This window comes from Poecilia reticulata, chromosome 5 (assembly GCF_904066995.2).
Source record: "Poecilia reticulata chromosome 5, P_reticulata-male-v2, whole genome shotgun sequence".
NCBI classification, from domain to species: Eukaryota; Metazoa; Chordata; class Actinopteri; order Cyprinodontiformes; family Poeciliidae; genus Poecilia; species Poecilia reticulata.
The window spans coordinates 13,450,928-13,466,099 of NC_088834.1; the positions used below are offsets into that span (position 1 = coordinate 13,450,928).

At 40.0% G+C, this 15,172-nt stretch overlaps 1 protein-coding gene across 11 annotated transcripts in view; it reads left to right on the forward strand.

Annotated features, from left to right (window-relative positions):
- cacna2d2a (calcium channel, voltage-dependent, alpha 2/delta subunit 2a) overlaps nt 1-15,172 on the forward strand; it is a 240,773-nt gene that overhangs the window by 188,511 nt on the left and 37,090 nt on the right. For all 11 annotated transcript variants that reach the window (XM_081607057.1, XM_081607059.1, XM_081607058.1 and 8 more), the window contains 5 exons: nt 7,874-7,924; nt 9,028-9,127; nt 11,647-11,808; nt 13,745-13,855; nt 14,745-14,823. In XM_081607057.1, coding sequence (XP_081463183.1) covers nt 7,874-7,924; nt 9,028-9,127; nt 11,647-11,808; nt 13,745-13,855; nt 14,745-14,823 — 503 coding nt within the window. The remainder of the gene's footprint in view (nt 1-7,873; nt 7,925-9,027; nt 9,128-11,646; nt 11,809-13,744; nt 13,856-14,744; nt 14,824-15,172) is intronic.

The following is a 15,172-nucleotide window of genomic DNA, read 5'->3' on the forward strand; positions in this document are numbered from 1 at the left end:
TATTCATTGTTATGTCTGGTTTTTTCACCAAAGGAAGCAAAGCAGAGGGTAAGGCGAGGCAGAGGAAAAAGAAAGGGAAAATAGAAAGAGGAATAACAAGAGAAAAGGCACGGAGTCCTGTTAGCCAAGCGTTGCAAAGATCCCATTACCTCCCAGGTTCACAACAGCATGTAGGCTATATCACATATTGATTTCTTCAAAAAGTCAATCTGACCTCGTCACAAATATTATGACTGCTGGTCAGTCCCTGAAGCAGAGGCTCCCTAAAACACTATTCCCAATATCCCGAGCCCGGAGCCTTGCCTCCTCCTTTCATTCCTTTTTTCACCCCACTTCAGGTGGACGCTGAGTCAGAGGACATCACTGTTGTTGTTGCTGAAGGTGACACAAGGCTGTAAGAGCTTTACCGCAAGATTAAAGTGCATCAAGGGCTGCAATGGTCTGTGAACGGGTTGCATGAGAAATACTCAAACAGCAGAGAAGTTGAAAGAGAGAACATTTTTCACATTCCTCGACACGAAAATACGGAAATTTGAACGGTGGCAGCAACGCTTCCAGTAATCAACACAAAGTTGAATAAATAAGCAGCAGACAACATCTCTGTCTCCTGCAGGCTCGCTGGGAACTGTCCCCCTATATTTTTATCTTAATTCAATCTCAATTCGCCTTGCACATCCACAGGAGCACTAAGAGAGCAGCAGTCCATAAAATAATAAGCCCATCAGCACAGCACAAATTCACACACTCGCTCTCTCACTGCGCTCTATAGCGTCTCCCCATTATTTGGTGCTTACTGTCCTCACATCTTTTGTAAATGATGCATTAATGTCAAAGCATGCTCACCGTGTGCACACCCATGATTACCAGTAAAAACCATCAACAGCAAGCTTCACCATAAAACATGGCCCAACCATCCCGTGCATCTGTTGCATGTTTCTGAAAATGCTTTAGATTATTCCCTCCGTTTAAATGTAACGCTCAACGCTTTGCAGAATGGGTCAGGGTGCATAAACACAATCTCCTGCTAGAGAGTCGGCCCCTCCCAGCGCAGTTAATGTATTGATTGTACAGCGCTGGGCTGTGATAAAACTATTTCATGAATTCCAATGAGACTCTTTTACCTGACTGTTACAAAAGCAGCGAACTGCAATCACCGCAACGCAGAATATGTTGTTGTGTTCATCGCTTGTATAATGCATTTCTTTTAGATTTATTTTGGTGGAGGTTTGGGGGGAGTCGTGAGGGAGGGGGAGGCTGTGAATGTAGCCGCTTTAATCTCGTCTCTCTCGGAGCGATACCTTATTCTGCCTTCAGTGTAAAGAGCACAAGTTGGCTGCATGCTTGTACCAGGCCTTATCTAGATCAGAGATGTTGTCACAAACAGATCTGTTACATTGGGAACCCTTTTATATTACAAAATGCGTGATATGTTTTAGAGTTTGTTAGTATTTTATGGTTATACAAGCTGAGGATGCAGATATGTGAGGAGTTGGGCTTTTATTTTCAACATTTTTAATCAAGGATTTCCCTGTTTAATTACATAATTTTGCTATTATTGCCAAAGTAATGTAAGCAGTTGGAAAATAATGCAAAAATCTTTCCTATTGATGATTTCTGTGAAAATGTGGAAGCGGTTAGCTTTTATTGATATCTTGCTGTGTTTATTTTGCCATCATATGTCTTAAAATAAAACAGATATATAAAAAATAGTCTTGGGCTTTATTCCATCTAGATAAAATTGTGCTGATCTCTTCACCGCATTCAAGGGTTGGAAAAAGGAGCAGCAATGACAGAAATCTGTTGGGGATCCAATACTTCTGGATGACATCACAAGCCAACATTAAATATCTGGGCATGAATTTTTAAAACAATGTAAATGCATTTCAGCATGTTTTAAAATCCATCTGATGCTGTTGCATCTGGATTGTGACTTTACTAGACATAGGCTCGGGCTGAACAATAAATCAATAACAATAAACAACATGATATATATGTCTTGGTGCTCGCTGCCTTGTTTGTTTTTATGTCTAAGTACAGTGTCAGCAAGCTGTTTCACCTGTGAAGAGCTCCTAAACATTAGATCTACTGCCTCCACTGATTTACTGCCTGTGTTTTTAGCATCTGCAGCAGATTTAGTGCATCTCTTGACTAAAAGAGTTAAGGGTTCTTGTGCGTCTTCGCAGACGGGGACCATGGACTCTGTTACCTTGGATTTTTCTCTCTAACGTTCACTCACGTGGTTGCATATTTTTCTCACATGGATACATATTTTTCTTTTATCATAGTTTATTTCAGTATTTATTTTTGCATCAATACATCAAAACATTTTCCTGGCCTGTGAACTTGATTGCTGGCAATGGCAATAAAACTGATTCTGATTCTGATAGACACATGATCGAGATCAATAGAGTATACATCTGATAGAATATTCAAAATTCAGTAAGAATATTCACTGAACTCTGATACAGAACCACACAGCATTCTGGGAAATGTAGGCAGAGGAAAGGCTTTAGCTGCTTAACTGTGAGCTAATCAAGGTTGGTGGAATCAACTCACTCTTTGGTTACCTAGCAACAACCTGCTGGGTAACAAGAGCTTTCAAGTTCCCCCCAAACTTTGGTTACCTAGCAACAACCTGCTGGCTAACAAGAGCTTTCAAGTTCCCTCAAACTTTGGTTACCTAGCAACAAAGTACCGAGTAACTTGAGCAGCAGCAGTTTAAGGTTTCAACACTTTGTCTCATAACTTCCTAAAATTAAACAACGGTTTGAAGAGAAAACTGTGGATAAAATAGGAAAGGTTACACCACCAGTTTGGCTGGATTTCAGATATAGAAAAAATAATAATAGTAAATCAATAGTTATCAATACCAACCGATATGGAACGCTGATATCGTGATACGTTTTTAGCCATATTTTCCAGCCCTAACCCTAACGTAGGCTGATAGTGCTACAGGAAATCTGTCTTGATCTCAGTAAAATATTTATCCTTTAGCTACTAGATTCACAGTTATAGTCTTTAGAAAACAAGAAAGAGATTTCAATGCAAAGTCAAATTCAACTAAAATTCAAAAATGCTTTATTGATCCCCAAAAGAAAATTAAATGTTGTTGTAACTCATTAATTTAAAAGTCGTCAAAGAGTTATTGTCGATAGTAATGGCTGTAGGCAGGAAAGAGCTCTTGTAGCAGTCTGTGTTACAGTGAGTTTGAAGAAGCCTCTGACTGAAGATATTCTGTTTTCCCAAGACAGTTTCATGAAAAGGATGGTCAAGGCTGTCCATAATTTTGTTGAGCTTATGAAGAATCCTTCTTTGCATCTATGGTCTGCTGCATCTGCCTTTCGGTAAACATGCTACTAAGATTAAATTAATCCACTAGATTGACAGGAATACTGCAAAAACTGAATGACGCTGTTAACTACTTATTTATTGCAAGCTGGATTCATTCATTAGCTCACTGAAGACGTGACTTGTGGTTTTCAGTAAGGTTTACTTAAAAAAAAAATCACTGGAGGTGTACCATGACTCAACTTGTACTTAACGTGTTATGTCAACCTAAATCTTGATCCAAGATTTTTTATAATGAACCGTGGCACTGATATAAATTCTGGGATGGCAGTTGTTTATCTTCTCTAATTGGTGCATCAGAATAAACAGGAGCTGACACGTAATGACGTGTCAGCTCCTGTTTATTCTGATGTGAAATACAGCGGCCATGTCTGAAACAGGATACTGCTCTTGATGGCTCACTGGCAGTGATGAGTTGTTCTTTATAACCTTTAGTGGATGGTAAAAAGCTGAAAGGCTGGGTCTGCTGCCTGCTGGGGACTGAATGGGCAAGCGGGCTCGGTTCAGCACCAGCCAGGCCCATCTGCTTGTCACCTGGCCTTGGCATGCAGGATACCGGGTAATGACAGGGAAAGAATGGCATCAGTGGGCAGGAGCCGAGAGGTAATTACAGACTGGAATCCATGCAGAAACGACACATCTGGATCCGCGAGTCAAAAATGTGGTGAATTATACCCGGATACCAGCCGCAGTTTGTGATTTTTATCCGTCAGAAGTGCGATATCAGGTCCGTAGACTGAAAATCCTTGATTCTATATCCCACTTCCTCTGATCTTGATGTTCTCCCGCTCAGAGGCAGAGACAAAATTCAGTCGCACTTCAGGCGACGAGGAAAAAAAAAACTGGGGCCGTTGCCGATATGCCAGGCCAATCTGTGTGGAAGATCAGCCATGGCAGCACTATATAGCTTTGACTCATGCCTTACTCTTCTTACTCCATCACGGCTCACACATTTCTCTTAAACCCTATTACCACTGATCAATGCTGCCTCTTTCACAGCTGCAGAGAAATGATCTGCTTGAAAGTAATATCTCCTCAGCATATTTTAGGTGTGCAGCCTGCATAGTTCTTTAGTCTGAGATTGTTGCAATGGTGGAGATGAAGATGACCTGTAATGACATGGTAATGAAAGCCCGCATTGCCTTATAATTAACATTTAACCCCCTCCAAAATAAGTTGAATTCCCATTAAACGACCATTCTCCTCGATGAGAAGTAGACTGACCAAGGAAGTTAATGAAATCTCGCAGTTGGTCTGCGAGCATCAGCCGTTGCCAAATGACCCTCCTTTAATCTCCAGACGAGGTGACTCTGTTTGGGAGCCTCGGGGAGTTGAGACGTGTGCCTCATTCTGACCGAGCTTTCCGTCCCGCATCGATGATCGCTTTCACAAATTCGGTCTGCTAAAAAGAAAGCGGCCCCCGCCGCGTGGAGTCTCAGGTCCTTCCTCCGCCCTCTCCCTCACTGCCTTGAATTAAGATTTCAGTAATTAAATTGATAAAAGTCATGCACGCCTATATGCCTCATGCTTCCAGACCTGATTTCTGTCGCCACACAGAAGTGGAAAGCTGTGGAAGTTCTACCTTTGATGTAGCATTCTTTATTATTGAAAATAATTGGATTCTCACTCCTCCATCTTCCTCCCTCTCTCTCCATCTCCCTCTTATGTACACACACATATATTTTGCCTATATTCACTAACAGCTGAGCGCAATTATTGACCTCATATGAAGCAGCCTCTGTTTCTCCTGAGATTTCCACTTAAGCTTTTCACCAAAGCGGTTCGAGCAGACCAGGCAATGAGATGTCAACACAGGTCAGGGGTCACTCAACAGTTTAGAGTGGCGCCTACTGGGGCTCCGTCGCTCAAACCTCCATATCAGCCTGGCCGAGTGAGCAAAAAGAGCCTCTTTGGCCCGCGGGCAGCTGGCTTCCCTCCGCACTCAGCAGAACGGCCGATAATCAGCAGAAAGAGACCCCTGATGATTGCTCTGGCTCTGCCTAAGACGGCTGCTAACTGCTCGCCTGCTCACTTCCTCAGAATGTCAAACTAAGACTCACATCTGAGACAACCCTCCCCTCCGCCGCCGAGCTGCAGAAAAGCCCCGGCTGTCCATCCATCTTAGCTCTCTTTGTATCGCTGGCAAATGTGAATTTAATTGCCACTGGAAGAGACTGAAGGGATTTCTGATTTCCCTCTGTATGTCATCCTCTATCAACAATGTTCAGATGTTACACGCGCCGGCTAGTTCATTACCGTCTCTGTCCGGTGAGCTTACACACATCGTTGGGAAGGTGCTTCGTTTAACAATCTGAAGCAGCAACAGGGCCGCTGCCAGACTCAATGACGTATTTGACACCCAGCTGAAGAGCCGGCGAAGGGAACGGAACATCGGCTACCTTATTTTACTGAAATTACTCGGGTCACCGTGGGCTTTCAGGCCAGCTCCACTTTGGCTGTTCCTTGACAAGTAAATTTTCGCTGAGTGGATAGGTGAGGTTTTACTAGTTTCCCAGTTACAACTAAAAGGTGCAAAGAGACTTTGGTCTTGCAGGTGTTGTCTATGAAAGTCCTAAGCATGTTTAAATAATAAAAAAAAAAGCATGTTTTCAATGGCTAACGCACCAGAGAGTTGGCTATGGCATCCCCTTTGAGAAAAATCACTTAGTCTAAGAGTGCACCAATAAATTGGCTCTGATTTCCTTAATTTTGGGAGATCGGTGATTGGACAATACTTAGATGTGAAGTCGATCTTATCCAATGATCTTATCTGTGATCTTATCTTATCTCTTATCTCGATGAAAGTCTAAAAATCAACCACTGTCCTGTTTTGCTTTCCCATAAGAGAAGTTTGACTGACAGAACCAACCAAAAGTCCATGCCTGCATGTTTTCAGTTAGCAATAGTCACACCCCCCCTCCCCCTCACTGTTACAAAATCAGCAACTTTCTTGCTTTATTCAGCAACATTTCAGACAAAAACATTTGGTATTGGCCGATGTTAGAATCGACAGGTCAGGCTTTTTAAAGACCTGATCCGGGAGCTGAGTCAGGTACTATGGTGCGTTCACACCAAACACGTTTTGCGCATCTGGTTTACATTCAGAGTCGCGGCACGATTTGAAGAGTTTGACGTGTCGAGCGTGTCCAACAAATAGGCCTGCAACGGAAAACAACGGCTAGAGCAATGTTGATCCGTCTGACGCCTCCACATAGACTTTGAATGTAAACCAGACACATGAAACACTAAGTGTGGAGCGAAATGTCAAGCATCTGCATTCAAAGTGCATTGAACCTGAAGTGTCGGACGAGTTTTTGATGCGCGTAACGTGTTTGGTGTGAACGCACCAAACACCAAACTTCTTCATAATACGTTGCTAAGCAACCATAAATGTGCATGTAAGTTGATTATATCCAGTGAGGGAATGTACTTAAGTAAATTTTTTCATGTTATCTATATTGTTCTGTTCTGCCCACAATCTCCCACCTGAGCAGTGGATCTCTGCAGCTCCCATAGAGTTATCATGCTTTCCTGATTGGTTTTCTCCTTTACCAGTCAGTTTGGTTGGACAGCCATGTCTTTGTACAGCTTTCCATTTGCGTTTAGCTCTTTCCACGTTCAGATGATGGATTTAATTGTTTGCACTTGATTTTATTTGACTGTATCAGAGAAAAGGGAGCTTTTTAGGTTTTTAGCTGTGAATAATGTTTGAAAGCATGTCTCATTTTCTTTCCGATCCACAAGTATGTAGAATTGTAATGAATTATGGACAATTATGTGAAAAAGTTCATGTAGTATGAATAGCCTTGCAAGGCACCGTATATAAAAGTGACTCTAACAATCCCGCTGTCTTTTAATTAGCATCAGAAAAAAGGTTAAAAAAAAGTGTAGTTATTCTACCCTTAAATAAATGTGACTTTGTGTAAAGTTGCCCTGAAATTTCTTCTGTCATTAATGCCAAAATAGAAAACAAATCTCTATAATTAAGCAGCTTTTAAGATTGCTGTTTAGTGTAATACGGTCTAAATATCTAAGACATTTTACACATTCAGCCTTTGTCTAAAGGGATGATTGCACTTTTAACAGTATAATAACGCTGATAATATGGTGTTAAAGATGTGTTTGTTGGGCCCATTACAAGGGCCATCTCCACATTTGTTTGGAGGCTTTTACAGTTCACTGCAGGCTATTGTGCCAGATGTGTTGCTACATGCTGAAACCATCAACTAGTAATTACTCCGGCTTATGCAACAATTATTCAGACCAGGCTCTGGTATTCACTGAAGAGGACTATCTGCATTGAAGTCAGCCAACAGCGGCTGTAGCCAACACTGAAGTATATAACAACTTATTAACTCTTCTAAGCACATAAGCCTTTTCACTATTCTGTAGCTTAAGTGGGCTCAGCTATGGCTGCTCCGTACTATTATGACTGGGCTCATTGTGACTCTGGCCTCTTTCTTCAGTGCAATTTTCAGAGATTATGGGAACGAATTAAAGCCCTTTCTTTGCCTCTTTTGTGCAGGTATATCCAAGGTGCATCGTCTCCAAAGGACATGGTCATCATTGTAGATGTGTAAGTATTTCACTTTTCCCTCACCTTGTCCCTGGATCCAGCAGAGATTATTGCCTTCAAAGGACACCAGTGCCACCTGTTGGTCTGAGGGGAGGCGAAAGTTTAAGACGATGATTGCTTCTTATCCTCTGACCTTTAAGCCTTACATCCTGATTTATTGGTTCAGGTAAACCTTCGAGATGTGGGAGAGAAAAGTGACATTGGACAAGTTAAGAACCAGAGGACTTAAATATGCAAGCTGAATGCGATTTATGATGAGAAATGTAGTTATTAAAGTCTTTTTTTCTCTCACTCAAACACATTCATATTTCTTTCTTTCACATTTATTTCTTTATGGATAATTGTTTAGCATTAAATTATATTATCAACCTTAAAAAATTGTGATGACTTTCTAAAAGTAGCCTGCTTTGCTGCCATAAAAGAGATTGATTTCTATTATAGTATTTTGGAAATTTAAAGAACACACATAAATATTCTGTGTAATTTTCCTTTATTTTGTATTTATAATTTGTCCATTTCAGTTATAGCTGTAGATTTATATATACAGCTGTGGCAAAACTAAGAGCCCACTGCACTGAACCCATTGAAAACCTCCTGGTTTTTCCCCCAAATTTTGATTTCTGAACTCTTCATGAGTTTAAACATTAACATTATTGTTCCTAAATGAATATGAACTTGTTTTCTTTGCATCAGTAGTTCACAGAATAGAAGAACAATGTTAATTTTACTCAAACATATACCTATAAAGAGTAAACTGATCATTTTAAGTGGTTTCTTATTTTTTCTAGAGCTGTATATACCTGCATATTATATAATATGAGAGAAATAATAGCTAAATGGACAAATCTAATACTTATCTCACTTCTTTTTATCGACTCACTACAGTTTAATTGGGATTATTTAACTTTTTTAGTTGATCTTATTCTACATCTTATCCTTTATTTGCATCCTCATCATCAGCTCATCAAAGAATAAAAACTGGATCGTGGGGGGAAATAGATGCAAATGTTAGTAAAGTTCCAACTTATAACCTCTAAAGCGAGAAAACAAATGTTAATATTTCTGCATGTTTCTGAGCGTCGTTGTCTCTTTGCTTTCTGCAGGAGCGGCAGTGTCAGCGGACTCACTCTGAAGCTCATGAAAACCTCCGTCATGGAGATGCTTGACACGCTATCAGACGATGACTATGTCAATGTGGCGAAGGTACGTCGAAGCTGTAAAGTCATTATTTGCAATTATTATAATGACTCACTACTGCAAGTGATATTACTGCCAGTATTTGCAGTTTTTATTTGGCGGTTTCTAATTAAGCTGGGAGTCATTAGGCGCAGCAGTGGGCTCATTCTGTCCCCAGTTCTTTATTTGCGGTAGAAACCACGTCTCTCCTCTATTTGCTCTTCCTACATTTATGTCCATATAGGATTGTGTCCATCTGTGTCTTTCTGTCACTGCTGAACACCAGGTTTTCTATTACTAGAACTAATATGTGTGGGAATATGATTGCTATTCTATTCTGCAGGGCAGATAACACACAAAACCTGCTTTCTGCAGTGCAAACACACACGCACTCACGCACGCACACACACACACACACACACACCCACACACTCCCTAACTTATACACGTCTGCTTGCTTGGTGTGGTGCTTCTGTTTGTCGACTCTCTTCGGTAATCCTTCATAATCCATTGCTTTTAGCCACTGTATGGCCCTAAATCCCATCTCCAAGAGCAAGAAATGAGCATGCTAATCTGGGTGGGAACGCATCTGATTTCCACCACTGTGAAGGAAGTGAGGGTTTACACAAGCCTGCTGCGCATTATTTGCACAACACAAAATGCATTAATGACATGAGAAATTACCCAAAAATTATCACCAAACACCGACTTCTGCATCTCCGTTCTTCAAGACTTTAAAGACGTTACTTCTGACACAAATTTAGTTACAACAATGATTGTTTTTTCTATAAATTTGGGCTCCTGAACAGGCAGGTTTGGATAAGTATGGAACATATTTGTATTTCCAAACTTAATTTTCTGTTAATAAATTTTATCTTCTTTCTTTCAGCTTCTGTCTTTCCTAATTTATTTCTGTCCCTCTTTTCTTATTGCTTTTCATTCCTGTTCTTGTCTTTCATTCTTTCCTTTCTTCTGTTCTTCCTTCATCATTCCTTCTTTGCAGCCTTCTCTCCTACTTTTCATTTCCTACACAGTGCCAGTGTCCTTCCTTCTTTCCTTCGTTTTGTGAGTTATTCCCTCCTTCTTTGTGCCCCTCCTGTTTCTATTTTCCTTTCTTGTGTCAGAACTTTCTCTTCAGTCCTTTCTTCCTTCACTTTTTTTCATCTTACTCTATCTTCTTTCTTTTCCTTACTCCATTTCTTTTTGTCCAACTTCTGTTCCTGCTATCCTCCTTCCATCTTTGCTCCCTTTATTCCCTACTTGTGTCTTTTCTTTCTTTTTTATGTAGTTATAATTTTTTCATTCTTTCCCCGTGTCATTTTTTCTTTCTTTGCATCCTCATTTATTTATTTCCTTCCATCTTAATCTCTGTCCTGCCTTTCTTCTTTTCTCTTTTGTTTTTTCCTTGTGTCCTTCCTTTCTTCCTGTCTGTGTTCAACACTCTTCCATCTTCTTCCTTGTCTCCTACTTTCATTTGTTCTGTTATTTCTGTCCTCCATTTTATAATTTATTTCCTTCCTTCCTCATGTTCTCATTCCTCGCACCCCATTTCCTTCCTTCCATCATTTATCATGGAATCCTTCCTTCTTTCCTTCCTTCCTAACTTGCTTCTTTCTTTCCTTCATTCCTTGCACTTTGCTTCTTCCTGCTTCCCACCATTTCTTATTGTTTCCTTCCTTCCTCTCTTTCTTTCCTTCCTTCCTTCCGTCCTCCCGTCCGTCCGTCCATCTATTTTATACTACCATTACTACCACTATAATATTTACTATTTTCCAATAACATAATATTTAATTTCAGTAATTTGTAGTTTAAAATCAGCTTTAAAAAGCTGAAACTGGAAAATTAATAAATGTTTAATCTTTAATAGATATAAAATAATTTTTTCTTCATCCTATGTGCATGAACTCAGCTTTATTTTACGTTATGCGCACGAACAATGTAATAATATTAACTCTCTTTGCTTTTGATTTCTTTGCCTCTTTAAATATGTGACGACGACGACTCCTATGAGAAATGTCAGCTTTTCTCACACACAGCGTTTCACATCAATCCGTGTTGAAAATGTCAGCGAAATCTGAATCTGACCTTCAAGAAGAAACATTTGAAACTCGGCGTTTCAGACATCGCTGCTAATGTCATAATCATGCATAGACACCGCATGCAGACATGGCCACAGATGTAAACACACAGACATGGAGGGACGGAAGCGCAGTTTTAGGCTAATTTGGTGGATGAGATGAGACAGATGATATTACCTTGGCTGGGTTTCCGTTCGGAGCGCTGCAGCGGCGTTTCAGGCGCACCTGTTCTTTGTGGGGGAAAGTTGTAATTATCGGTGTTTACTGCCAGGCGGAGAGTGGCAGGGCAGCTTGCATCTGCACACACCCACGTCTGCATCCTGCCTCCATGAACTGCACACACCAGACCAGTAACACTGAGATACTCAACTGGACACAGTTGTGTTTTGGCAAACTTTGTGGTATTCTTTTGTATCAATGCTCAGATACATGTTTTTTTTTTTGTTTTTTTTTCTCCTCTGTTTTCAGTTTAATGAAAAGGCCGAGGCTGTCGTCCCGTGCTTCAGGACTTTGGTCCAAGCCAACGTCCGCAATAAAAAGATCTTCAAGGAATCCGTCATGCATATGCAGGCCAAAGGAACCACAGATTACAAATCGGGCTTCACGTTTGCCTTCGAGCAACTTCTCAATGTAAGAGCTAACAAGCTTTTCTTGGAAAGGCAGCTTTGTTTTTCTAAGGCTGATGCTTTTGTCTAATCTAATTAATCAAACTATGGTGATACCACAAGTCTGACAGTGAGCAGCCCAGGTTTGCATTAGACATTTCCAGAAGGCTGTCATTTCTAACGGCAGGCTTGATTATGGCTGCCATTGCGGCGGAGTGGCAGCCGACATGGAGACGAGGTTTCTCAGCAGCAGCCCGTCCACGTGCTCCCGGCACAGGTGCTGCCTCAGCTCCGTATGCTGCGGCGCATTTTCTGAGGCTGCCACGCTAATGGGCTCTGATAGGATGATTGATGAGCGTAGCCCAGAGGAGATCAGCCACAGACACTTTATATTCCTCTGTGCGTTTTGGGAGGCACAGAGCCAAGAATCCTCGCATTTTGTCTGAGAAAAGAGAAATAAAAAAGGAGGAGGGAGGGGGTCTTAATCGCTGTCTGTTGCCGGCTCGCTGAATGATTTGTGGCAGAAGCACAATAAAAATATGTAATCGCAGCAATATTATTTATCTTTATTAGAATCTTGTCAGATTGGCCTGCATATCAGCCGCAGCTGTCGTATCGTGGGGGGGAGGGGAGCAGCAGTATTTAATGGTTGATTAATATAATGTACTGTAGATTTAATTCTAACTTTGTGCGTGCTGCAAATAAAGAGAGATATACACACTTTTATAGCAGTGAAGTTGTAAGATTAGGTTGAGCGCTTACAGCGTTTTGCAAAATTATACAACTTTCTCAAATTGTATTTGTAATTTACTGTAAATTTTGATGGACCAAAGCAAACTAATTACATTAATGTCCACATAATTGTGAAGTGGAAGAAAATTGTTACATGGTTTTTAAAATTATCATTCCTTCCATTAGCTATTCACACTTATCCACCCTCACCAGTCCATCACAGGGCAAACCAGCCACACCTTGGGCTGGACCATAAATAACAATAGATATATGATCAATATCGGTAGATGTTACATCTGATACTTTAGTCAGTAGAGTATTTTTTAAAATCTGGTCCAAAACCGCGCAGCATTCTGGGGGAAGTAAGCTAAGCAATGTTGGTGGCATCAACTCACTCACTCACTCACTCTTTGGTTACTTAGCAACTCACTTGGTTACCTAGCTTCAATTTTCATCAGTATTTTGGAGACCCACCTCCATTGTAGGTTAGGCTTCATGTGTAAGAGTGTTTGGTAATGGTGTGTTTGAGAAGCAGTGTTAATTTTCCACACACTTAGATTAAAAAGTTAAATTTTTTCCCATGTGACTAGAGCACCTTCTCCTACATATTTGCTGTATTGGTTAGGCAAACTGGAAACGGATTTCTTTTGGTATTCCTTCAGCCATTACTTCCTTCTTCATTATTTTTTTTTCATAAAGAAATCTTTATCATAAAGATACTTATGGTCCAGTGACCTTTTCTCAAAGCCCAAGCTCAGTTAGACTGTAGACGCCACAAAATCTCATCTGGATTTAGGTTCAAACTTTCCTTGGTTATTCCTAAAATGAACAGTTATCTTTTGCAATGTCTGGCAATGTTTTGCCCAACTTCACTTTCCCTGCTAGCACAATGCTGCCACCACCATGCTTTATAATGATGCCTCGGTTTAGTTAATAGCATTAAAAATGAAGTTATATTTCACATAAGTAGAATCTATTTATTAATTAAGGGACTTATGAGGAATATTTATTTGCACTAGAGTTTAATTAAGGGGTGCCACACTTTCCTAACACTTCACAAATACTGGGCAATTTTCAATATTTAGCAATGAAACTTCTGCAAAACTCAAACAAGTGAAGCTGGTGTTGAAAAGATGGTGTGGTGTAAGATAGCTATATCATTACTGCTTTATACTTTCTGTAATCTGTCTCTCTGTTTTCCTTCACTGTCTTCCGTTCGCCTGTCACAGGAGAGCAGTGCCCCGAGGGCCAACTGCAATAAGATGATAATGATGTTTACAGATGGCGGTGAAGATCGCGCTCAGGAAATCTTTGAGAAGTATAACTGGCCCAACAAAACTGTGAGTATGTCTCAGTTCGGCTGATTTCTGTCCATCGATTCCTGTCTCCATGTTTTTGTCTCTTTATTAAGCAGACAGTTGTGTTAGTCAGACATGCCAAGCATCCCAATCTGTGCACAAACCGTCCTCTCCAAGATTTCTTCCCTTTCCTTTTGATTTATCTCCTTTGTCGTTCTTCCAGTCTTTAGATTTCCTTCCCATCGTTTCTTTCTCTCTTTCTTTCTTTCTTTCTTTCTTTCTTTCTTTCTTTCTTTCTTTCTTTCTTTCTTTCTTTCTTTCTTTCTTTCTTTCTTTCTTTCTTTCTTTCTTTCTTTCTTTCTTTCTTTCTTTCTTTCTTTCTTTCTTTCTTTCTTTCTTTCTTTTTTCTGTCTTTCTTTCTTTTTTCTGTCTTTCTTTCTTTCTCTTTCTTTGTTCTTTCTTTCTTTCTTTCTTTCTTTCTTTCTTTCTTTCTTTCTTTCTTTCTTTCTTTCTTTCTTTCTTTCTTTCTTAGCTGGTGTTAACAGCTCTGACCTGATGACTAATTAGCCGCTATATCATCAGAGCATGTGGTGGTTCAGCCGCTGGTTTACTTATTTTATTGTTTTTGTCTTGCTGTCAACACCAAATTCATCCATTTTACTAATCTGCCATTTTAAGCTTCAGTCAGCTTTGTGACTTTATGTAATAACAAAACGCAGGAGAAATCAATTTAAGGTGTCATAAATTTAAATGAATCTGTCTGTAATTCTTTCTATTCTATCCTGTATGTTAAAACTCTGATACGAAGCATAATTTTCCTTACAGTCCACCTCAGTTCAAATCAGATTTAATTGTGAAATGTTTTTGGTTTTATCAAATTAAACAATGTAGTATAGTTTATTTTTCTGTGTGTTTTCTTGTCCTGCACCAGGTTCGAGTTTTCACCTTCTCTGTTGGGCAGCATAACTATGACGTCACCCCTCTGCAGTGGATAGCATGTGCTAATAAAGGTAAGTTTTATTGTAAGCAAGAAAGAAAGAAAGAAAGAAAGAGAAAGAAAGAAAACAGCTGTGGCTGTGATCGACATATTGTTGGTTGTCTATTTAGTATTGAATCCTTAGAAAACCCATGATGGGAGAATCCTCATTTTGAATTGTGTAAAAAGTGAAAATAAAATATCTGTAAAGATTTCAAAAGGGATCAAGAGGAAGCAGTAGCTTCTGTGGTCCTGCCACTTGGGTTTCCCATGTTTTCTTTGTTAAATTAATGAACTGTTGCTTGATTTTATTCTAACAAAACAAGCATTTAGAGTTTAGCAACATGAGCAATGATGTCAGCTTTTTTCATATTTCAGTAGTT